Raw genomic sequence first — 26,616 nt, 5'->3', positions numbered from 1 at the left:
CCAATCAAAAGACATAGCCTAGCTATTGATCGAAAAAAAAAAAAAAAGACCCAACAATATGTTGCCTCCAAAAGACTCATCTCATAGGAAAAGACATACACAGACTGGAGGTGAAAGGTTGGGAAAAATCATACCACTCACATGGACTGTAGAAGCAAGCAGGAATGTCCATACTCATATCAAATAAAGTAGACTTCAAGCCAAAGTTAATCAAAAGGGATAAAGAAGGACACTACATACTGCTCAAGGGAACCATACACCAACAAGACATAACAATCATTAATATATCTGCCCCAAACAATGGTGCAGCTATGTTCATCAAACAACCTCTTCTCAAGTTCAAAAGTCAAATAGACCACAACACAATAATCATGGGTGACTTTAACACACCTCTCTCACCACTGGACAGATCATCCAAACAAAAGTTGAATAAAGAAACTATAGAAATCAAGAACACAATTAATAACTTAGACTTAATAGACATATATAGAATATATCAACCAACATCAAGTGCATACACTTTCTTCTCAGTTGCACATGGATCATTCTCAAAAATAGACCATATATTATGCCACAGAGCAACTCTTAGCAAATACAAAGGAGTAGAGATACTACCATGCATTTTATCCAATCATAATGGAATGAAATTGGAAATCAATGATAAAATAAGGAAGAAAAAATCCTACATCACATGGAGAATGAACAATATGCTACTGAATGAACAATGGGTTACAGAAGACATCAAGGAGGAGATTAAAGAATTCTTAGAGATAAATGAGAACACAGACACAACATATCAAAATCTCTGGGACACTATGAAAGCACTACTAAGAGGAAAATTCGTTGCATGGAGTTCATTCTTTAAAAGAAGAAAAAGCCAACAAATAAATGACCTCACACTACATCTCAAAGCCCTAGTAAAAGAAGAACAAACCAGCAGCAAAAGCAGTAGAAGGCAAGAAATAATTAAAAATCAGAGCTGAAATCAATGAAACTGACACAAAATAAACATTGAAAAAATTGACAAAACTAAAAGTTGGTTCTTTGAAAAAATAAGATTGACAGACCTTTAGCCATGCTAATGAAGAGAAGAAGAGAGAGAACCCAAATTACTAGCATACATGATGAAAAAGGTAATATCAAAACAGACACTACAGAAATACAGAAGATAATTAGAAATTATTTTGAAACCTTATACTCTAATAAAATAGAAGATATTGAAGGCATTGATAAATTCCTAAAGTCATATGACCTGCCCAGATTGAGTCAGGAAGATATATACAACTTAAACAGACCAATATCAAGTGAGGAAATAGAAGAAGCCATCAAAAGATTACCAACCAAGAAAGCCCAGGACTGGACAGATACACAGCTGAGTTTTACAAGACGTCTCAAGAAGAACTAATACCAGTACTCTTCAATCTATTTCAGGAAATAGAAAAAGAGGAAGTACTTCCAAATTCATTCTCCAAGGCCAATATCACCCTGATTCCAAAACCAGACAAAGACACCTCAAAGAAAGAAAACTTCAGACCAATATTTCTAATGAATATAGATGCAAAAATCCTCAATAAAATTCTGGCAAATCGAATACAAAAACATATCAAAAAGATGGTGCACCATGATCAAGTGGGATTCATCCCAGGGCTGCAAGGTTGGTTCAACATATGGAAATGAATAAATGTAATTCATCACATCAATAGACTTAAAGATAAGAACCACATGATCATCTCGATAGACACAGGAAAAGCATTTGACAAAATACAGCACCGCTTTGTATTCAAAACACTAGAAAAACTAGGGATAACAGGAACTTATCTCAACATCGTAAAGGCTATCTATGCTAAGCCTCAGGCCAACATCATTCTAAACGGAGAAAAACTGAAGGCATTCCCTCTAAAATCTGGAACAAGACATGGATGCCCTCTCTCACCACTTCTATTCAACATAGTTCGTGAAACACTGGCCAGAGCAATTAGACAGATGAAAGAAATTAAAGCAATAACTATATAAAAAGAAGAACTTAAACTAGCACTATTTGCTGACGATATGATTCTATACCTAGAAGACCCAAAAAACTCCACCAGAAAACTTCTAGAACTAGTAAATGAATTCAGCAAGGTGGCAGGATATAAAATCAACACCCATAAATCAAAGGCATTTCTGTATATCAGTGACAAATCCTCTGAAAAGGAAATGAAGAAAACTACCCCATTCACAATATCCTCAAAAAAATAAAATAAAATAAAATACTTGGGAATCAACTTAACAAAAGAGGTAAAAGATCTATACAATAAAACTACAGATCCCTAAAGAGAGAAATCGAAGAAGACCTTAGAAGATGGAAAGATCTACCTCGCTCATGGATAGGCAGAGTTAATATTATTAAAATGACCATACTACCAAAAGCACTATACAGGTTTAACGCAATTCCAATCAAAATACCAATGGCATTCCTCATAGAAATAGAAAAAAGCAATCTTGGGGCTGGAGATGTGGCTCAAGTGGTAGTGCGCTCACCTGGCATGCGTGAGGCACTGGGATTGATCCTCAGCACCACATAAAAATAAAATAAAGATATTTTAAAAGAAAAAGAAAAAAGAAAAATCAATCATGAAATTCATCTGGAAAAATAAGAGACCCAGAATAGCTAAAGCATTTCTAAGCAGGAAGAGTGAAACAGGTGGTATCACTATGCCAGATCTTAAACTATACTACAGAGCAATAGTAACAAAAACAGCATGGTACTGGAACCAAAACAGGCTGGTGGACCAATGGTACAGAATAGAGGACACAGAGACTAACCCACAGAATTACAACTACCTTATATTAGACAAAGGTGCCAAAAGCATGCACTGCAAAAAGGACAGCATCTTCAACAAATGGTGCTGGGAACACTGGAAATCTATATGCAAGAAAATGAAATGTTTTGGAAAAAAACATGCAAATTTGTTCTTTCTTCAGATTTCCACTTTGTTAATTCATTGAAAGTTTGGGAAATTGAGGAATGTCTTAAATAATGTAATCAAATTATATCAAAGCACTGCTAAATATCTCAGGTTTTCCTTGTAGGCACTTCTAAGTATTTTGTCCAAAGTAGAACAATGGACTGAAAATCTACTGGTTAATGCACTGATTGGTATTTAACAAAAGACCTTTAATAGAGCAGTTTCTTCAAGAACATTTTTTTTAAAGAGAGAGAGAGAGAGAGAGAGAGAGAGAATTTTTTAATATTTATTTTTTTATTTTTTTTTAGTTTTTGGCAGACACAACATCTTTGTTTGTATGTGGTGCTAAGGATCAAACCTAGTGCCCCGCGCATGCCAGGCGAGCGCGCTACGGCTTGAGCCACATCCCCAGCCCCTCAAGAACATTTTTGTTCAACAGAACAACTTGGAAGAGAATCTTCAAAAGTATGAGCAAATGTGCTGATTCTAGTTCCATTTTGTGAGCATGCTTATTAATAACTCAGAAAAACAATAAAACCAGAAAGTGAATTTATCAAATTATGAATTATATAGAAGTGAGAATGGTAGTTAATACACTGAATGACAGACCTGAGTTACTAAAGATCATCTGGGATACCATTCTAAAGAATTAATTCTAAATTTGGGAGAAGAGCATTGTGAAAAACATGTTTATCATAGCAATAGCTATAATAGATATCCAACCAGACCCAACTATGGGGAGATGTTTAAGTGATCTTCTGTATGACTAGTAAAAGAATATGTAATAATGGTGAATATTCTTTCACAAAGAATATGTAATATTACGCAAAATGCTTACAATATAAATGTTAGGAGACTAAGAAAGGAATCAAATTTACATACACAGCATTGTTCAAGAATGCTTTTTATGTATAGGCGAAATTACAGTAATACATCAAAATATAAGCAGTGGTTATGTTTGGGTGATGGAACTATTGATGAGTTTCTCTTTCTATTTCTGTATTTTACTTTGAAGATTTTCTTTAATGAACATAGATTTTCATAGCAAAAATAATAAACATGAAGAAGATGCAGAAATATTTTTCAAAAGCCAGAGCCATAAACAAAAACAACTAAATGCATCGTAATGAGAAAAAATGTGAAATTCTAGGATGAGGTTTTTTAAAAATGCTAACTTTAGGACTGCAGCAACAAGGCTTAACAACAGCTCCTGTGAGATTAAAAAAAAAAAAGACCTAGAAATTAACTGACTGTAAATTTGTTATGAGCCAACAGTGACATGCATGGCTGAGGGGGAAAGATAGCCATAATATCAGCTTCGGATTCCTTAATATAATTTGTATGCAAAACATAGGCAGCAATAATATTCCCATTGTGCTGGGTGAGTTGGACTCTATCTAGAATATTGTGTTCAGCCTTGAACTTGAGCTTTAAAAAAAAAAAAAAAAAAAGATGTTGAAAACTGGAGAGAAGCCAGCAGGATAAGGCATCATAACTGCAGCAGAGAGATTGGTTCTCACTTTGGCTGCATTAGAATCATCTGGAGAGTTGATTAAAATGCACATTCCTGGGTCCTCTTCCCGAGTTTTTGATTCTATAGGTATGGGATGGAGCCAAGAATCTGCATTTCTAACTAGCGTATTGGTGATACCAAGAAGCTGGTATCACCTGCTCTGGAAAACAAAACACAGACTGTGAAACCAGATTGCCAGGAATGGAATCCCAGTCTTCCCCCCACTAGCTGAATGACCTTGGGCAAGGTTGATTGCCCTTTCTGTGCGTTGGTTTCTTCATCTGTAAAAAGAAATAACTTCCGCCATATGGATTTTATGTCATTGCAGTAGTTTGGCAGATGGAGCAACAGTGCAAAATGTTGGCATGGTTGAGCTCTGAGTGCCCCAATCTTCGCCCAGGGCACTCACCTGTGAGATGGTGAAAAAAGGACTTCTGCAAGGAGTGAGAAGAAGTGACCACTTATTAACACAGACTTGATGTCAGGAAAATTTCCCCTATAATCACCTGGAGTTCTCAGAGTGTGGGTCCCACACCAATAGCATCAGCATCAACTAAAGACTTGTCAGAAATGCAAATTCCCAAGGCCACCTTAGACCTACTAGATCAGAAACTGTGGGGCTAGAACTGGCAATTTGCATTCTAAGGGGTCTCTCCTGATGGTGCTGACCCATAGTCAAGTGTGAGAATGAATAACCTAAAGCATCACCCAAAACAATTGATATGAGGCACTAGAACATGGAAATTTGATTAAACTCACTCCAAAAACATATCAGGAGGATGCAGCTCAGTGGTAAAGCACCTGCCTAGCATGTGTGAAGCCATGGGTTCCATCCCCAGCATGGAAAATAAATACTAGATAGAATATGCCTCTGATAAATATATATATGTCAAACTCTTACTTATACCATATATTTGCTTTTGTGCTTAAAACATATATAACACAAAGATGATACTGAATTTGTTCAAACCCAGAAAATCTAAAATCCACAGAGAAAAACTATCACCTCCTATGATTTTCTCAGTAGGGGCTGCTTCTTATTTTATAAGGGGAGGAGGGGGCAGGAGTGGGAGGTGGAATATCTGAGAGTCTAAAGGGACTCAGGGACCATGGACTTAGGTTACCCACCCACCTCCCTAACCAACAGGAAAGTCCAATGACCCAAACTAATGAACTAAACCACACTCACTTCCTTTCTCCCACCCACCAATGCAACCAAAGCCTCTCCACTCCCACAGGACAGAAGTTTGATAGAAGCTGCTGGCAGTGTTGAGAGTATTCCTCATGCTCTAGGAATTCATCTAAGTGCTTTAGAATACTGACTCCTTTAATCCAAATAACAAACTTCTATGGTAGGTACTGATCTCCCCATTTTACAGATGTGAAAACTGAGGACAATAGAGATGAAGTAATTTCCAAACAGGTCACAGAGCTAAGAAGAGATAGAAAGTTGGTTTGAAACCTAGGCAGTGTTTTTGCAGTCTGTGTTATTAATCTGTATACTGCAATTTCTGTTAAGGCCAACGAAGGAAAGGAGATACAAGTAGGAAGTCTATCTTGGCTTGTTTGTGTGTGAGAGACAGGGGGCCAGAGAAATGGGGTGATAGGGCTGGTACAAGCTCAGTATGGAAGGCACATAGGAGCCAGGAGAGGAGGGACCCAGGGCAAGCAAGAGGCTTACATGCTGTTTTGCCCCTCCAGGTCCCTGGTAAACACTGGAGCTGGTACAGGAAGCAAGGTCTCTTCTCTCTCTCTCTCTCTCTCTCCCTGTTCTCTCTCTCTCTCTCTCTCTCTCTCTCTCTCTCTCTCTCTCTCTCACACACACACACACACACACACACACACTTTTGTGTGTGGTGCTGGGAATTGAACTCAGGGTCTCACACGTGCTAAGCTCTCTAGGGAAATTCACCTTAAAAATAATGAAATACCATTCCATATCTATACAGTATCGTTTTGTTTTGTTTTGTAATACTGGGTATTGAACCTGGGACTCTCTATGACTGAGCTATATCCCCAGCCCTTTTTATTTTTTGAGACAGGGTCTCACTATTGCCCAGGCCGGCTTTGAACTTACAATCCTCCCACTTCAGCCTCCCAAGTAGCTGAGCTTGTAGGCATGCACCACCATACCTAGCTGGGGTAACTGCATTCTTGGGTAGTTATACAAATATGCTGTCAGGTGTAATAGGAATGAGAAGGAGACTTTGACCAAAGTCCTTCCTTTCCTTTTCTTCTACAAATCAATTTATAATGAGCATGTGTAGTGCAGCAGGAGTAAGGGATTAAGTGATGTAGCAAGGGACAAGGACTGCTGGTTGCAGAGTTACTGGAATTAGCAAGTAGGAAGAGCCCAGAGGAAGCCTTGCCCATAGGCTGCAAGGACATGGGCAGTGACAGGATCTGATTACATAACAGAGGGAGAGAGGAAGGAACTGGGTGGGCACTCTCTGAATAGCATGCCCCATGCACATGTTTGGGCTCCTTAGAAGCCTCCTCCCATAAATTCTCAGGACTGCTTTGCATCTCCATGATATTAAACCATCTCCTATCTCCCCTGCATCCATGGCACTCCTGTACCACACTAGGAGTATAAAGGGCCCTGCAGACAGGAGTGACTGCAGATGACTATCCCCCATTCAGAATCTGCAGCTCCTGGCCCAGCACCTGGCACATCATCATTGTGCTGGAAATGTTTGCAGAATTGAGTTTGCTGAGATGCAGTGAAATGCATTGTCACCTTCAAGGCAAGGAAGTGTGGAACACACAATCCTGGGGCTGTGTCCTCAGTGGGGATCCCCTTAGAAGCAAACCCTGAGACAAGGATTCAAGCACATGCAGTTCATTTGGGAGGTGAAAGAAACACCAGAGGGGCACAGAGAAGTGAGAGGAGAATGGAAGGCAGTCAATAAAGGGCATCTTGCCAAGCAGCTCAAGCCCACTGGGGAAGCGCCGGGAGCCCTTGTGGAACACAGGAGAGGGACAAGGAAGCTGGGGCAGGTACACACCATTACCCATCAATTGTTGGTTGAGGGCTGTTGAAGAGGTTGTGGTGTGCCCCCCAGTCCTACACTGTACTCCAGGCCCTCCATGTGAGTGACACAGCAGGCTCAGTGGGAAGAGAAAGCTCTTAGGCAAAAGCAGGAGACTGCAGCTAGAAGATAGACAGGTGAGCAATGAAGTGGTAAGGACAAGGTCACTGGTTCCCAAACTTTATTACCCAAAGGGTTTAGCCCCACCCCTAGAGTGTGGGGGGAGGGCAGTATGTCGAAGGGATCTGCATCACAACAAGTTCCCTAGAGCTGCCTGTCAGGCTCTGCTGAGGACGCAGGCAGGGCACTAACTGGTGGTACCAGAATGCATGCCAGAGGGAAATGCAATGCCTAGGATTGGCAGAGCTTAGAGACAAAGGCAAAGAGGTGAGCTACACTCCTGTTTTGCCCTCTGCAAGAGAACACTTCCCTCTTCATTCAAAGTCTGCGTGTGGGAGTTGCATGCCTGTGGAGATGGGAACATACAGCTGACTTCTCTGCACCTGCTGTGGCTAAGGCAACTCCCTCACAGCACCTTCAGCATGCTACCTCCCAGTGACTTCCATCCTGGTATTTTTCTCTGGATGTAGCCTAACAAGCTTAGGTCCTGGTGACAAAAAGCACAAACAAGCATTTCAGAAGGGATTCAGCATTTGGCTACATAATTTAGTTCAGCTGGGGATGAACCTTGTTCAGAAAACTGCTCCTCCCGATCTGACCCTGAGCTGGCCAGGGTGGCTGAAGGTTACACTGAGTCCTTCTCCCTCCCAATTTAGGAATCGTTATATATTGACCTTGAAAGCCTCTTCCTTTGCTCTGGCAAGGGTAAATCCTCCAGAAGATACCCCCCAAATCATTCTTTTATCATCTTACACTCATTCACTGACTTTGATTACCAGAAAAATTGCAGGCCTCCCATCCTATGCTACTTATTTACAATAAGAGTACATGCTTGCAGGAAATGCAGAATCCTGAACAAAAACTGGTGCTTATTTCACAATACCAAATTTGCACTTGAAAGCTACACCATGTGTTTCAACACACAAAAGCATCCATGACCTCTTAAGAGATGAGCAGGAAAAGGCAGAGAGACAGAGATAACAAATTTCCCCTTCACAGAAACAGAGACACCCTCATTTATCTTTTACAATGAGCACCCCCAGTAAAGAGTGCAGCAAAGCCACATGGACACACTTCCATTTTGAGATGGGGTCACTGCCACAAAAGCCACGGGGTTAGGCCTCAGACCACTGTGAATATCTGGACCACCCAGTTCAGGAAGTTGGTCACTATAGAATGCTGAGGTCGACACCTCTTAGGAGGAGCTTTAATTAGCTGCAGTCCAGAGCTTCATGGCAAGGGGAAAAAAAGCTTCGGCCCCTCGCAAATAGGAACATTTTTTTCAGCTTTCCCAATGGGTTGCCAAGTGACTCAGCATTGGCCCAGTGTGGGCACTATTATTGATGAGAAATCTTCCGCCTGGGTGATATACTGCATAAAACACATGCCCAAAGTACAGTGCCAAGTCATGCCAGGAAGAAAAGGCGAATTATTCACCTCCACTTCAAATGCAGGCAAATCCTTTCTTAATGCAGGGGCTACTCCATATCAGAAAGACAAAGCCCTGAGATAGTCAGAGATTTCCATCTAAGATTCAAGGAATTATTAGGCAGAGTCCCTCCTTTCTTGTTGACTATTAAAAGGCAATCAAATTGAGGACAGCAGAGAAAAAGGGCAAGAAAAAAATTTTCTTTTTCAAAAACAGGCCCAAAGTAGAAAGCTGCATAAAAGCTGTCAGCTCATTGTGTTCTTTATGAGTAGTATGAGCTCCACCCAGAGGTCATTTCTAGAACTGCAAGTTCATTTAATTTGGAGAAGGAAAACCTCCATCTTTTGGGGTCCAGGGCGGGACCAGCCTCAGAGAATTGCTGGAAATTCTTGGAAACATCCTTCATTCTTGCCTTTCATTAAAGGCACTACTCTGAAATCTGAAAGATAAAATATACCTGGGGAACCTAGCGAGATCCAGGAGGACAATTGCCTTTGATATTTGTACCTGTCGAGGAACTAGCAGAGTTCCTGGCAGATTGAACTCAGCTCAAAGAAAGCAGAGTGTTCAAAGACTACTTTTAGAAGAAAAACTGACAGCTCTCATGAAATAAAATCGAAGACTGGAGAGCAACTCAGAGGGCAAGCAAGAACACGTCTAATATTAGAAATACTGAGAAGAGTTCTCCTTTAAGAAGGAGGTATGATCTGCTTGCCTAGAAAGCCCAAATGTAAGGCACCCACTCCCTTATGGAACTAGGAAGATTGCCCGGAGGCAATCTTGATGCATACTTCTCAAAGAACTGACTGAAGTTTCCAGAACATTCCCAAGTATCTGTCCATTCATAAAATACACACACCCTCACAATCCACCCCACCCTTGTGGCCTTGTACTAATTCATACATACACTACCCCAGTCCCTAAGGAGTTAGGCTAAAGAGCCCCAAATATGCTGAGGCCTCAACTGCCCAATTCTGTTCCAGATATCCCAGATATCTACCTTCTGGAGCACTTTCCATAACATTCTGTGCACACCTGTCCTTTCATGACTTAAAAGACAGCTTTGACAGACCTTGGAGGGGAAAACAAAATCAAATTTACCATTTGTCTTCCTCCAGCACTCCCCCCCACCACCACCCAAATTCTTTCTTCAGTAGAAACACTGAATAGCCTTTTCACATAAAACATCTATGGCAAGGTCATATTAAAGCTCTAGAAAATATCCTTGCTAAACTTCTGCACACTCCCATTTCAACAAGTCTAAGCATTCCCAGAATGTTGCCTTCTTTGTTTCTTGATCATAATGCAAAAATATTTCTGCTTGGGGTTGGGGATATAGCTCAATGGTACAGTGCTTACCTAGCATGCACAAAGCCCTTTGGGTCTCCAGAACCAAAACAAAAAATAATTTAGTGCCCATGATGACTCAGTATGATTCCCTAATGATAACAATCACACTGGCCTAAATCACAAATGTTCAGACTCTACCCTAGATCCATGAACCAGGCTGGGAAGGGGATCCAGAAAGCTATAAAATTTCTAGACATCTCAGGTGATAGCTATTATCAGAAAGGTTTCAAAACATCTCTTGAAAGAAAAAAAATGCTCCAGATTTTATAGTCTCCCAGCTGCAGAGTGGCATCCATGAACAGTGTACCAGGCATGCTATACCCACTAGAGCTCCAGTTCCATCAGAATACCTAGAATTAAGATAGGCTCCATTTTTTTTAATTTTTAAACAACAATACTCTTCATTCTTTCCTCATTTATTCCCTTATCTTGTTTATGGTATCAGAAAAATTTACAAGGCCCACCAAGTTTCTACTGCTAACTTTTATACTCCTACACAATGGTCTACTACTGGTCCACAATTGATAAGCATGGTCTTTGGATCATTTGTGTTAAATGATGGGCTAAGAAGTAGATCTATTTGGTTACTGGAAAGGATTTGCCTCAGGACATTTGCACACATCATGCACAGAGAAAAGGACACATGGCCAATACAGGTTTTCTTCTTCTTTGCATCTTGAGGGCTCTTCTGCCAGCTGCTCCCGATGGCTCCCAACTGCTCTGCATTCTGCCATATCCAATGGAGGTTTATGGCAAAATTCACTAGGCAGCAGGCCATGAGGCTCTTATAGACAGCAATTAGAAGGGAAAGATGAATTATTGGGTATTTGAAAATGCAGTTAGAGAAAGAAAAAGTCAGATGTTATTTTCTCTTAACCCCCAGTGATGAAATCTATTTATTCATCCAAAAGCACACACCTAAATCTGGGGTCATTCAGAACCAACAGCTCAGTCAATATAAAAATCAACTACACAGTCAATGTCATCATGAAAATCCATTAAACCAGAAATCATATTTTGTTCATCAAAAGGAATTCTTACCTTTTCTTTGGCTTTCTTTTTCGTCCCTGCATCCATCCAGTCATTTTCTTTCTCCAGCATATCAATGAAGGCCCAGCGAACACCCTCAATCAATTCCTCCATCTACAAGAAAATACCCAAAGAAGAAGTGTCAAAGACAAAAACTTCAGACAAGGTTTTCTGAACTAAAATTAGCTTGTGTAGAAATAGTTCAATGTTCAATATGATGAGGAAGAGGTTTTTCCAGTTTGACCCCATATTCTGGCAGCATTTATTCTAAAACCAGTAGATTATACCCTTTTCTTTCCATGAGAATAACTGGATAGCCCAGCTGTGAAAGGATAATGTGTTTTTATTATTTCTAATAGGTTATGACTAGGTGGTGATCTGCTTAAGCCAATTTCAATAATTTAATAGGGATCTGAGAGAGACTAATAAAGGCACAGACTGTGTATTTCAGATAGGTATTGCAGAAGAAAGTGAATGAACAGTTGGAAGTGGTACTGTTAACCAAGAAACAGGCAAGAAGAGCCATTACTCCAAAGAGTGCTTTGCCAACATGAATCAGACTTATGCCAAGACCCCAAATCTTCCCAAATTTAGTGCCACTGGTCAAATCAAATGCTTGGCTGTTCTCTATCATCTTTCTACCCTCTTCTCTACTCTCTTTTAGCTCAGCAAAGTCCCATTATTTCAGATCTAGAATGGTAGATGCAAAGGGAGCTTCTACAGAACATCTTCTAAAAGGCCTGTTCCCAGAAGTTCAAAGAGTGAGGCTACATTCACAAAGAGGACAAGTTTGCCCTAGCTTTACTGCCAGCATCTGCAGGCCAAGAGAGGACTGGGAGAAAAAAGACTATGACACTTAATTTCAGAAGCCACACAGAAATATGAGGAGGCTGTGCCTGTCTGTGAGTGCATACCCCTCAAAATCCCGTTCTCCTACAGAGACGCTCTGGCTTCCTTAACAGGACACCCAAGAAAGAATAAATATTGAGATCTGGCCCCAGAATTAAGTTAAATTTGAGATTATGGGATTATAAATCAATTTTAACATTACCTCTAGAAGGAAAACAGTTTAAATGTTTCCTTTGTTCTATAAGGAATTGTAGGCAGGAAGCTCAAAATAATTTTTTTTCTGTTTAATAAGTTTTCAGCTATGTTTTCAGTTCAATAACAGTTGTAAGGGAACCAGAGCTGTAAATCAGTGGGCTGGGTTCCATCGTATGTAAATAAGAACAAACAGCAGATGGAAGGGGGTGGGGGGAGCTTCACAGCTATTTCTTCCCAACTTAGTAAAAACATGTAAAAAGAAGAGAAACCTCGACTTGGGATTGGGGCATAAGAAAACATGAAATAATGGTAGAGCAAAGGTCCTATAAAAAGCATTGTCAATGGTTCTCAACTTTATCTATACATTGGGAGCTTTGGGGAAACTTAAAAGAAAACTGACAAAAAAAAATAATGAAACATTTTAAATTAAATAAAAAATCCTGAGGCCCAGGCATCAGGATGTTGATGTCATTAATCTAAGTTCTAGCCTGGGCTCTAGGAGTTTTTGAAAGCTCAGCAGGTGATTCTAATGTGCAGCCAGGGTTGAGACCCACTGATCTAGGGGAAGCCATTTATTTTACAAATAAGGAAATTAAGAGCTGATGATCTGTCCAAGATCATATAGCTGGTGAGGGTCAGAGCCAGGCCCTGACCACAGAGCTAAAATGACAATTGTGAGCTCAGAGTTTGTAAGAGCAACAACAGTGTCCTGCATAAATTAGGCGAAAATGCCAGGAAAGTGGAAGGGAACCAACTGAAAAATGCAGAAGTCAACATTTTAAACAGAAAACACACATAAGGAGGGTGTGAAAATGGCCAAGAAATCTCCAGAGACTAGATCTTCTGCATACGCAGTCATCAGCACCCCAAGTCTTTGTGACCTCATCACACAGCAATGGACTTCAGCCACCCCATCACCTACATGTGGATAGAGAAATACATCCTCCACATTAGGGAGGGGCAATGGGGATGGAAAGAAGCTAGGAGATTGATTTGAGAGATTTAGTAACCAAATGAATGGAACCAGGTGATTAATTGTATGTGGGAGGCGAAGAAAACTGGGAAAGTTAGATTAATTCCTAGGCTAGGCTTCAGTGGTTATTGTTGCCATTCTCTAAGACCAGAAGCATGGGGAGAGAAAGAGGGATAGGGACAGAAGCCAGATCACAGGTGCCTGGGGTTATAGCTCAGTTGGTAGAATACTTGCCTGGAACATGTAAGGCACTGGGTTCCATCCTCAGCACCACATAAAAATAAATAAATGAAATAAAGGTATGTGTCCATCTACAACTAAAAAGAAAAAAAAAGAAAAAGAAAAAGAAGCCAGGTTACAGTGGAATGAGGAGAGCACTATGAACTAAAAGAGTTAAGGTATAGATCTGAGGGTTTGGGTTTGGGCATGTTTGCTGCTACTCCTGTTTTTATTGTTGTTATTTTATTGTTGCTATTGAACATATGAGATATTTGACTGTGTTTGAATACAAATGGAAAGGATCCAGAAGAGAAGGGATTGGGGAAGAGAGAGTTATTAATGGTCTCTGAAAGGGCAAAAGGAAAGATGGGGCTGGAACCCAGAGACTATATGCAAGGATTCATCTTAGAGAGGGGACAGGACTATGAGAGAGGAGAAGGATAAAATGGATAAAATAGTGCACATTTTGCAGAAGAATCTACAGATTAGATGGTAGAAAGTTGGGAGAGTCCTCATTTAATCATGTGGCTTTTTTCCATTAAATAGGATTGAGTTCTGCTAAAAGGATTTCTCTAAAAAAAAATTCTTCAAACATGGATATTCACATCTTGGCAGCATGAACAAACTGCTAAGAATACGGGTATTTACAGATGAAGGAAAAGAAAACAGCAAAAGTTTTCCTCTCAACATCCTGGCCAGCATATACCAATAATAGGAAAAATAAGTGAAAGAATAAGTTTAAAAAGTTGAAAATATAGGAAAATATTTATTTGGGATAAGGTGTATGTAAACCAACCTTACATTTTGGTTTAAAATAAATTAATCAATCAAATTAAATAAAATAATCACTATCCAAGCCAGAGAGATCTTTGGCAAATTTTAGACTTTGGGATATCTATGTTTAATCTTAAGGTCATTTTACTCCTATTTTCTTTGGGGCATTTATAATGAAGTATACACTTATTATTAAAATGGATAACTTTTTCTAAGTAGCATATACCCTCATGAAGACCATAGGACCTTCTCTGGCCATTCTTAGACATTATGATGACTTAAATTCATTAAAGTTTTGTGGGATGAGGTGGTGCCCATCTATAATCCTAGTGACTCTGGAGTGTGAATTAGGAGGATGGAAAGTTCAAGGCCACCCTGGGCAACTTAGCAAGGCTCCGTTTTAAAAGGTAGCGGGGCTCTAAGGATATAGTTCAATGGTATAGCTCTTGCTTAACATATGTGAGGCCCTAGGTTCAATTCCTAACATCACAAACAAACGAACAAACAAAAAACAGTTTTAAGCATTTTTGCATGGGTTTTCAAAGTCCTTTGCCTATAACTTGTTAATTGCCATTCCAATTGGAAATGGAGGCAAAAAGATGTAACCTCATTGTCTGGATGAAGAATGACAAATAGTTTACTCACATGCAGCTTCCCCCCTTCTCTGCCATTCTTTTCCTCCCCTGAACCATCACATCTGTCTCCCCTAAATCCATCTTTTGATATCTCATTATCTTTGTGGTTCTTTCATATATGTCAAACACAAGTAAATCAATTCATTTTTGTTTTCCCATGAGCTTCAGCTGGTCCTTGCCCTTGAGAGCAACTCTGTTCCAGACCCCATCTCAAGTTCTTTTTTTTTCTTTGCAGAATTTATAGATTTATTATATACATTTTCTGTGAAATGGTGCTGAACTACCCCAGCAGACTTCAAGAACAAGGGGAATCTTTGAAGGTGATTAATATCATTGGTTGGAATGTCAATGCAACTACGAGAAATAATGATTTTAGCATACTGGAACTAGGAAGATAAATCACTGAACATTTATGATTTTTATCTTTAGACTACTCTCCAGCATCACATAATAACATTGCATTCAGTCAAGTCATGTTCCCTGAGGCAACAAAAATCTGATATAATTTTAAAACAAGAAAAAAGAGAAAAATAGGATTTCCTCACCAAACCTTGACCTAACACCCCAACCAGCCATCATATGGCATTATTAGAAATCATTTAAAGTAGAAGTCATCAGGTTAACTTATCCATAGAAAATGTTTATTTAGAGTCAAAGATCAAAATGTAACATATAAAAATTAAAGTGTTATGTGGTAGAAACTGCCACATTCAGGGTAAGGGCCCGCCAGACAAAGCAACAGTGCTTTGAGAGAAGTCAGTTCATCCACCATGGTTATTTGTAGTTTCCTTCAAAGCTTTGTCTCTGGCAATAAAGAAATCTTACAAAGCCAACTCAAGACCTACCCATGGATCCCAAACATTTAACCCCATACTTTAAGTCCCATCTCAGAGTGACTTTCAGGAATATAATCAGAACGATACAGATGTGTTCAATTGCCTTTCCCTTTACATTTATTTGGAAAGATCTATAACAAGAAGATCTGTAAGCTTTGAGAACACAAAACATGATTTAGATCAAATGAGATCAAGCAAATAAAAAAGTATTTCACAAATTTAAAATTGTTAGTTTTATGATTTCGTATTCTTTATTATTTTCATATCTCACATTATTTTTCACACATGATTTCATATCATGTTAATACCTAACATTGTCATATAGCCAATGCTCAGTAAATACATATTGATCACTTTATGCTTTTCAAAACCTCCAGTGGAAGTTTTAGCCAGAGCAATTAGGCAAGAGAAAGAAATAAAAAGCATATAAACAGGAAGGGAAGAAGTTCAATTATACCTGATTGCAGATGATATGATACTATCTATAGAAAAATGTAAAGACTCCACCAAAATACTATTGGAACACGCATTCAATACTGTTGCAGTATACAAAATGAACAGCCAAAAATCTGTAACATTTTTATATACCAATAAAATTACTGAAAAAGAAATTATGAAAGCAATTTCATTCACAATAGCTACAAAAAATAATATACCTAGGAATAAATTTACCTAAGGAAATGAAAGACTTCTACAATGAAAATTACAAAACACTGATGAAGGAGAATACACACACACACCAAAAAACAAAAAACAAACAAATAAAATGGAAACACCTCCCATGTCCATGAATTGAAGTACTTTTGTTAAAATGACCACACAGAAGGAAGGGGATTGAGGGGAAGGGAGGAGGAACAGGAAAAAGGAAGAATGGTAAGTGAATCTGACTTAACTTTCCTATATACATTTATGAATATACCACAGTAAATCTCACCATCATTTACATTCACAATGAACTATTTTTTTCCCAAAAAAAAGCTATAAATAAATAGCAGAAAGATCAGTAGAGGGAAGAGAACAGGGGGAAGGGGAAGTACTGGGGACTGAATTAGAGAAAATTATATTCCATGATTTTATAATAATGTCAAAATGAACCCTAATGTTATATATAAAAATTATTTTAAAAATGTCATACAGATTGAAAGCAATCATCATGAAAATGCCAATGACACTATTCACAGAAACAGAAAAAAAATCCTAAAATTCATAAGTAAGCACTTAAGACCCCAGATAGTCAAAGTAGTCTTCAACAAAAAGAACAAATATAAAGAACTCAACAATATCTGATTGTAAGACATACTTCAGAGCCATAATAACTAATACAGAAGACTACTATCATAAAAAATAGACATACAGACCAGAGGAATAGAATAAAGATCCCAGGAATAAATCTACACATCTACATCCAACTGATTCTTGACAAAGATGTCAAAAATCTATGCTGAGAACAAGCTGAGAGTAGTGGTACATGCCTATAATCCAGGTTACTCAGGAGGCTGAGGCAGGAGGATCCCAAATTGGAGGCCAACCTGGGCAATTTAGCAAGACCTTCTCTAAAAAAATAAATCAGAAACAACATACATTGTAGAAAGGATACCTTTCAATGAATGGCTCTGGGAAAACTGGATTAGCTATATGCAGAAGATTGAAACTTGGACCCTATCTCTCACCCTGTAAAAAATCAACTCAAAATGGATCAAAGACCTAAATGTAAGACCTGAAACTGAAAGTATTAGAAGTAATCACAGGGGAAACATTTCAAGACATTGGTACATTCAATGATTTTTTTTTAAAAAAAATATGACCTCAAAAGTACAGGAAACTAAAGAAAAAATAGACAAATAGAATTATGACAAAAGAAAAAGCTTTTGCACAACAAAGGAAATAATCAACAGAGTGAAGAGAATTTCAAAATGGGAGAAAAAATTTTGCCAGCTATTTCATCCAAAAGAGAGTTAATATCCATAATATATAAAGAACTCAAAATACTTAACAACAAAAAATTTGGTAAATGGTGGGGGGGCTGGTGTTGTGGCTCAGTGGTAGAGCACTCGTCTACCATGCATTAGGCACTGGGTTCGATCCTCAGCACATGTAAATGTAAAATGAAGATATTGCGTCCACTTAGAACTAAAAAAATAAATACTTTAAAAAAAGACTGCTAGCTTTAAAAAAAAAATTGGCAAATGGGGGCTGGGATTGTAGCTCAGTAGTAAAAGCATTTGCCTAGCACATGTGAGGCACTGGTTTTGAGCTTCAGCCCCATATAAAAATAAAGAAAGAAAGATATTGTGCCCATCTACAACTAAAATGAAGAACTGGCAAATGAACTAGTGAAACTTCACATTATGTACAACCACAAGAATTTAATCCTAATTGGAATAAACTATACTTCATGTTTGTATAGTTTAAAATACACTCTACTATCGTGTATATCAAATAAAAAATGGCAAATGGCAAATGATCTAAACAGACACTCTTGAAAGAAGAAACAGCCAACAGGTATATGAAAAAAAAAAAAGATACCTGTCATTAGCTATCAGAGAGATGCAAATCAAAATTATGATATCAATTTGCCCAGTTAGAATGAATATCATTTAAAAAAAATAACAAAGGCTGGTATGGATGTGTAGTACTGCATGTTCTTTCTCATATGTGAAAGTTTAAAAAAAAAAAGTTGACCTGAAAGTAGAACAGTGATTTATTAAAGATTAGGAAGGTAGGCAGATAAAGGAAGCTTGATTTGATCAGTGTACTTTGTATACATGTATTGAAATAGCATACTAAACCCCATTGGTCTATACAATTAAGACATGCTAATCAAAAATAAGATAAAAAAATAAAACAAAACCTTCCAATAGACACCTGGCAAAGAAGTGAAATTGAATCAAACTTTTTTCATATATGTTCATGTGTAACAGTTATTTCAGCAATACTAAGAGAAAATACCAAACTTCCTCACAGAAAGTATGTGATTATTCAAGTAGGACCAGGAGGTTTACTAAAATGGAAGCTGAAAATAGAAAAAAATAATGCAAGTTACCCTTTTCAAATGAAGCCATTTTTGAAAAGAGAGACCTATTCTGATATAGAAATTCAAAGCCTGAATCTATGGAACTTATCAGTGAGTAGCAAATCCATCTTTATATTAGGAGGCAAGTTCCCAGCAAATATCTCTGGAATGGTTCCAACCTACAAACAAATATAAACTTTAGTGGAAATCAAATGACTCAATAAGTTTGTCTAGTCATTCTGACATTGGTGATGTCACTGTGGCACAGGACAAATAGCTAAGAATGGTTAAAATATATAACTATATATCACGTATCTTGTAGAAATATTATAGGATGATATAATTCTGAAAAAGACAATAAAGAAAAAATTATTGAGGTTGATTGTGTGCATCAATCTTAAATTAATATTGTACTAATAAAATTCTTAACTAAAAGGCATAATCTTGAATAGACTTTCTTCTTTAACACAATTAGAAGTTATCATATCTTAACAATCCGTGAGCTTAAAATGTTTCCAGTCTTCCTAGTGTTTTAGAGCATGGCCAGTTTCCTTGACTTTTAACCACTTGATTAATGAAAGTGCCAAATGGAACTCATTATTAATAATATTTATGATTAACCCTGAAAAAATAGTCTGCAATCTCAGGGAGAGTGTCCTAAATCTTTTATTTCTGGCAATTGTCATTTTATTAGAAATACAGACATTAAATCATTGCATTAATAAATATTAAATATTCATTGATTCATTTTTATACTGTAACTTTTTATAAGAATGAGTTTGGATTGGCTCCAGATAAAAATATAATAATTCCATTAAAATAAGAAGTAACAAAGAGACATGTAGAGGTAGAAGAAATGATTAAGCCAGAAAACTAAGGATAGAAAATGCTGAGATTTCTAGCAGCCAAGTGTGCTAGTAAATCATACCAGTTTGTTATACCATTTAGCAAACTTACATAGCTATTACACATGTTGGCAAAATAAAAAACGAATATCAAATTATTTGGGCCCAAGTCATGCCAAAAAGTGTGTTAGTCTGGTGCAGGAGTTTAGTATGTCCTTTTATGAAAACACATGTATCCATAATATTGGGGTAAGAAGGAGGAATAAAATATATTCATTAGATATGAACATATAGACTCTGTTCCAGTTTTATAATTCATCCTTCCCTGTTTCTCACATACTCATTATGAGAGGAAATGGATCAGAAACCAGAATATTTACAAGTCAACCAATCTCATAATGGTCCAGCCTTTGGCTATGGATAAACTACTCCCAGCAAGTCACTATGACTGGTTACATTCAACACTCAGAACTTATTGAAGGGATAAAGGCTTTTTTCTCAGTAAGTGAATCTCCAGTATAGGGTCTTTGCATTTTACAAGTCTGATCAAATGTGCTCCACAAAACTGTGGCTGATAATACATAACAAAGGCCAACAGTGTCCAATGCTATCCAGAGACGTAGACAACAAACAAGAAAGGTGGGCCAAATGTGTCATCATTGTGGAAGCACACCCAAGGGCAAGATCAAAAGTAGTGTCTAAACTTATTTCAAAAGAAGTCCCAATGAGCTATCTAAATTACTTGTTTTGCTGGATGTTATTTTACCAAAGATTGCATAAATGAGCTGTCAGGATTGGGGTCTGATATTTGTTGTAACAAGATTTAGTCCATAGAGAGTTGTGAAACCCAGATCTGTTATAGAAATTATATTTGGCTCCTTGAGTAGTTTCATGAGACTCTCCTATGAGCCAGACTTAGGATTAAATGATTGGGCAGGTTCTGGAACATGGCCAGGGCACTGGCATTAAAAGGATCTTTATCCCAACAGAAAGCTACTACACTGGGTATGCATGGAAGACTAGCAACAGCCACCCCCAAGTACCTCACTCACTCTCACTCTTTCTGAGATAAATTAGGAAGAGGTGATCTCCATGCAGGAGTTGCCACAGCTATGCCAAAACCTTGATGTTATAGATTGTACCTCTACTGCTCATGTTAGGCATGACACACATAGTAACAATAGCTAACATTTACTGGGCACTTATTATGCACCAGGTTTTGTGCTGAACCTTCTATAAGGATTATCTCATTTAATCCTCACCACAATCCAAAGCGGTAGGTACTATTTTTATCCTTATTTGTGATATGCTGCAATGATGCCCCTGCTTTTACCCACACCCTTTGCCATGTGACTGCAGATCTTCTCACTAAAAATGCAGAGTCCATTTCTCCACTATATAAATCAGGACTAGCCTTGTGACTTGCTCTGGCCAACACAATGCAGACATGACATTATGCCAGTTCTGAGCAGGAGCCTCAGGAGGCCCCACATGTTTCTGCTTGCTCACTTGCATCTCTGCCACAACCATGAGAACATGCCCAGGCTAGCCGGCTGAAGGAAGTAAGATACATGGAGTAGAGCCCAGTCATCCCAGCCACTTCTGCCAAAGCCAACCTAGATCAGCCAACCCCCAGACATTTGAGCAAACCCAGCCAAAATCAGCAGAACTGCAAAGGGGACCAACACTGACTCCAGATGCATCATCAGTAACTTCTTATTGTTGAATGCCAGTCAGGTTTTGTGACTGATTGTTACATAGCATTACTGTAGCAACAGAAACTCATGCACAATTTACAATCAGGAGTACAGGCTCAAAGAAGTTGTCTAATTTTCCCAAATTGGTTAGATCTGGGCTATGAGATGCCATTAGAACTTTGTAAAAAATTATAATTTCTATATTATATAACTATATTAAAAAGTCCTTTAAGACCCAAATTATTTTGGTTTTCCTTAACCCAGTTCTTCAACCAGTTTCTCTGGAAACTGATTTGAACAATAAGATACTATTTACTAGACAAACAAGAACACTTGATAGCCAGAAAAAAATATCCTTTACTTGCATGACTGTGTCAAAGGGAGATATTATATATATATACATACACACACACACACACACACACACATACATACTGGTCTTAAGAGCAACCCTCAAGAGTACCTGCATCTGTAGGGAATGAATAAGTCCTCGGTTTAAGGGCAATGCTATAATGCATGGCACTGACTTTCATGTGACTTCTGCCATCAACGTTATAGTTATATCTCATTTACTCAGCCACTGAGAGAAACAGTCATCAAGGGAATTGGAGAACTTAAAGAATATTAATGGCAGTACATCAATTCAATTATCTTGACTCACTAATGAGGTGAACTCCTAGTGTATAGAGGTTGTAAGTTCAAACTCCACCGCCGCAATTGGACCCATGTGAGTAGTTAAGTCTTCAATACCAGCTGTAGCAGTATGGGGTAGGAGGAGAATTCCATTCTTAGGATAAGAATTACACTAGAATTGTTCACGTAAAGAGCAGCTCAGAAAAATGAAGATACTGTAGGTCATCTATGGCATTATTTGGGGACATGAACAAAAAATGTCTTTACTATGGAGGGAAAGATAAGCTACTAGAATGCAGGAGAAAATAATGAATTGTTTTACACGGTAAGAAAAGTTTTAATTCTTTGCCCAAAGTCTAAATCTAAAGTGTAATAATGGGCTGGGGTTGTAGCTCAGTGGTACAGCACTTGCCTAGCATGTGTGAGGCACTGGGTTTGATCTTCAGCACCACATAAAGATAAAAATATAAATCTATTAATGTGTAATAAAAGATTTATTCTGCTTTATCTAGATTAACCTTCTGAATATAGAATGTTTTAATATATAATAAAAGACCAGTGACTTTAGATTTGTCTAAGGAGTGACAAAGATTATCTTCTTGACCAGAGTTTAGTTTCTTAACTGGACCTTGACCTTGCCCTCCTGTCTACCCCCTCACCCCCAACCTGTCCTTGTCAGGCCTTCCTAGCTAGGTTCTAGCAAGAATTCTGCTAAGTGGCTTTAGAGAGAATTTCCAACCCTCAATATCATATCACTCTCTATATCAGATCCAACTCTTTGTTGTTTTTGTTTGTTTGTTTGTTTGTTTGTGGTGCTGGGGATTGAACCCAGGGCCTTGTGCATGTAAGGCAAGCACTCTACCAACTGAGCTATATCCCCAGCCCAGTTCTTTGTTTTTTACCCTTAAAATCTGATCACCCTTACCTGCCTGCAGCAAGAATCCTGTTAAGTTAGTTTAGTAATAATTTCCCTCCTCTTGATGTCTCTTCTTAATAATTTTCCATCCACTGACCCCCTAATTCTGCCTGTTTGCTTGAAATTCACAACTATCTTTGCAACATTTGGAGTTGAGCCCAATCTTTCTCCTCTATTGCGGTAGAATTGACACCCTTTGCAATAGACCTGAATAGACTTTATGACTTTAACAAGCATCAAAATATTTTTTTCTTTATCACCTTATAACAAAACACAGAAATCTTGAGGGAGCAGGAAAAACAGCCTACTGGCAAAATTGAGATATATGAATATATATATGAAAAAAGACAGGTAGTTTGGGTACATAGTGTCTACAAAGAAATAAAACAAGATTTTTTAAATACAGAAGAACTTAGCTCAGCTGAAATTTTCAGATGGGAATTTCAACTTCACTGAATTTTCTAGAAGCTATAGTTAAAGCAAAAAGACCTTTTCAGCATCAACACAAAAGAAAAATTGGTCTTTGATGTATATGCTCACATTTCTGCCTTAGTAACTAGAGAATGGTAAACAACAATGAAAAAAACTGTTTGAAGAAATATTCCATAGATGTGGGTCACCATTTGAAATATTGATGGTCACTCCTTAGACTGATGTAAGTAGAAATTACTGAAAATTGAGCTTAGTGTGTAGCCTGAATCAAAGATATCCTAAAAAGTCATTCTTAGATCAAATCTCTAATAATCAGCTTCTTTCTTGTTTCCCTTTCTTCTGACAGGTATATAAATACAAGAATGCAATGACAACTGGTTGGATTTAAACTTAAGTTTTCACTATATTTATCTTTAAAATATGGACATTCTAGAAACTAAACCTATTCCAGCTGTATCCTATCTCTACAATTCTAAAAAAATAGGAAATGTGAGCCTTTTATTTTTATAAGATGTTACTATTAGAATAATACCCTAACAAGGATGAATTAATTATAGGAAGAGCCACTGAGAAGTCTCTAGTCTCCTCATTCCAGTCATAAAATTGGTAATGATTCAAGAGCAGCAAAGGAATATGTTGTAGTTCAGGTCAAAGGTCCATGTGGTAGATTTGTTCCTCAAGGTGTTGCTATTGCTATTGACAGGTGGTAGGATGTGGGACTTAGTAGGAGATCTTTAGGTCATTAGGGGCATGCCCTTGAAGGGGTCAGGACACCCCCATCCCTTCTTCTTCCTCTCTTTTATTTTCTGGCCATGAGATAAGCATTGCAACACTCCTGCCATGACATTTGGTCGGGCTACATGCTTGAAAGTATCAGGGCCAACTGAACATGGACTGGAATCTCTAAAAGCATGAACCAAAATAAACCTTTTCTCTTTATAAGTCCAGGTAACACAGAATGGAACATAGATTTGGGCTAGAAAAATCTTCACTTGAATCTCTAAGCTATTTGTAAGCTACATGACCTCACGGATTTTGGTGAACTCTCAATTTTGTCATCTAGAAAATGGACACACTAATAGTAATTATGAGGCCAATGTGAAGATTAAATGAGTTTTCATATTGAAAACACGTTAAAAATTTTCTGGAAACCTAGTTACACCTCAGTACAACTACCCAACACTATTATCATCACTAGATTTTTTAAAATTTTAGTGCATTGTAATTATACAAAAGAGTAGGGTTCATTTTGATATATTCATAAATGCATATAACATAGTTTTCTTCCCTCCTTCCCTTCTTCCCTATGATTCCCTTGCTATACTGTATTGGTCTTCCTTCTATTTACTTACTTATTTTTTTAAATATTTATTTTTTAGTTGGACACAATATCTTTATTTATTTATTTTTATGTGGTGCTGAGGATTGAACCCAGGGCCTCACACATGCTAGGCAAGCGCTCTACCACTGAGCCACAACCCCAGCCCCAACTTACTTATTTTTTAATTGGTACATTATAGTTATGGATAAAATTGGAATGCATTGTGATATATTCATACACACATGGCATAATTTGGTCAACTTTATTCCCCAGTTCTTCCCCTTTGTCTCCTTCTCCTCCCTTACTCTTGGTTAAAAAGCTTCATCACTAGATTTTTAAATCATTATCCTGATCATTACAGTGCCACTAGACCCAGATGACAAACCCTTCTCTCCCTAGCTTTCATTGGAATCTTTACCTGCCCTTCATGGACATGAATATCTATCTGTGACACTTACTTATATATTATAGATATAAATTATAATTGATAATAAAATTAAATGGAAGAGAAGAACAGCAAGTAATAACATTAAACACCCTTCCCTAGATATACCTAATCCTCTCTCACCATTTAGGTTATGAGCATATAGATTAGGACTTGTCACAGTAGGATGAGAGCATCATCTCTATTTATGGTGACACTATATCATTAATTCTCTGGGGAAGTCCCACTTTCTATCCTGTATATAACTTTCCATAAAAGTAATTTGTTAAATGCTTACCTAATATGATATATGATCATCATTTAAATAAAATTTAAAAATTAAAGAAGTCTTTTGACAGACAAGGGTATGATTTTTAGTTCTGGAGATTAGAGATAGAGGGATAGAGAGGGAGATGGGGAGAATGATAATATAAAAGTCACAAATGATATTCACAGGACAAAGTTATTTTGAACTCCAGAGTATTCACAATGTGGGAGATTTCACCAAAAAAATCCAGATTTCTGGTTTCTCTCAAAAATGAAAAATAAAAATTGAAACAAAGTACTCCAGGCCTGCATTCCTGAATGAAAATAGTTAGCCAGAGACTAGTCTTGGTGAATCCTGGATAGTACCTGCACACCTGATCCCCACCAATATATCCCAGCCACCAAGGTCAAGGAAAATTCCATTTATCATTACACTTACCCTGGCTTTTTTCTATACTCAGTCAGCTTTACTCCTGAATGGTATTTAACGCTACTCACTAACCGTGAGTAGAGTTGAGCTTGGACCCCTGGCTTTGGCTTGGTCAAGTCCTTTGCACCTCCAGGTCACTGGATATCTTTAATTTATACATTCAACCCCACATAGTCTCTGAGCCAATGAGAACTAAGGCCCCAAAGTATTTGCTCAGAGTAGAGAAGCTGCTATCCCAGAAAACCTGAAGTATTCTGATAAAGCAGCACTTTGACTCCAATTCCCACCCTTGTTCCCAGGCCATGAATCCTAGTGTTGAGTCCTTGTCACTGATCTTATAGTTCTCCTAGAAATCCACTTGGCTACTGACCAACAATGCCACCCTCCCACTCCTGGCTATTAACAACCTCTCACATAGAGACCAAACCCTGTCATGCTGAGATCAAGGGATCCTTCTTGGATTCTTTAGATCAACAATTTCCATTATGATAGCCACTTAGCAATATGTGGCAATTGAACAATTGAAATGTCACTAGTCCAAACAGAGATGTGCTATAAATATAAAATACACATGGAGTTTCAGACTTAGACTGAAATAAAGCATATAAATTATTGTATTTGTAATTTTATATTAATTATGTACTGAAATAACAATTGTTTTTGATAGACTAAACAAAACATTGTTAAAATTAATTTCAACTATTTCCTTTTACTTTTTTAATGTGGCTACTAGAAA

The 26,616-nt window shown here is 37.8% G+C and overlaps 1 protein-coding gene across 1 annotated transcript in view; it reads right to left on the bottom strand.

Annotated features, from left to right (window-relative positions):
* Positions 1-26,616, bottom strand: part of Phex (phosphate regulating endopeptidase homolog X-linked) — a 194,478-nt gene that overhangs the window by 96,204 nt on the left and 71,658 nt on the right. The window contains exon 12 of the mRNA XM_015488079.2: positions 11,434-11,535. Coding sequence (XP_015343565.1) covers positions 11,434-11,535 — 102 coding nt within the window. The remainder of the gene's footprint in view (positions 1-11,433; positions 11,536-26,616) is intronic.

This window comes from Marmota marmota, unplaced genomic scaffold (assembly GCF_001458135.2).
Source record: "Marmota marmota marmota unplaced genomic scaffold, marMar, whole genome shotgun sequence".
Taxonomy (NCBI): Eukaryota; Metazoa; Chordata; class Mammalia; order Rodentia; family Sciuridae; genus Marmota; species Marmota marmota.
This window is presented reverse-complemented; position numbering and strand designations above follow the sequence as displayed.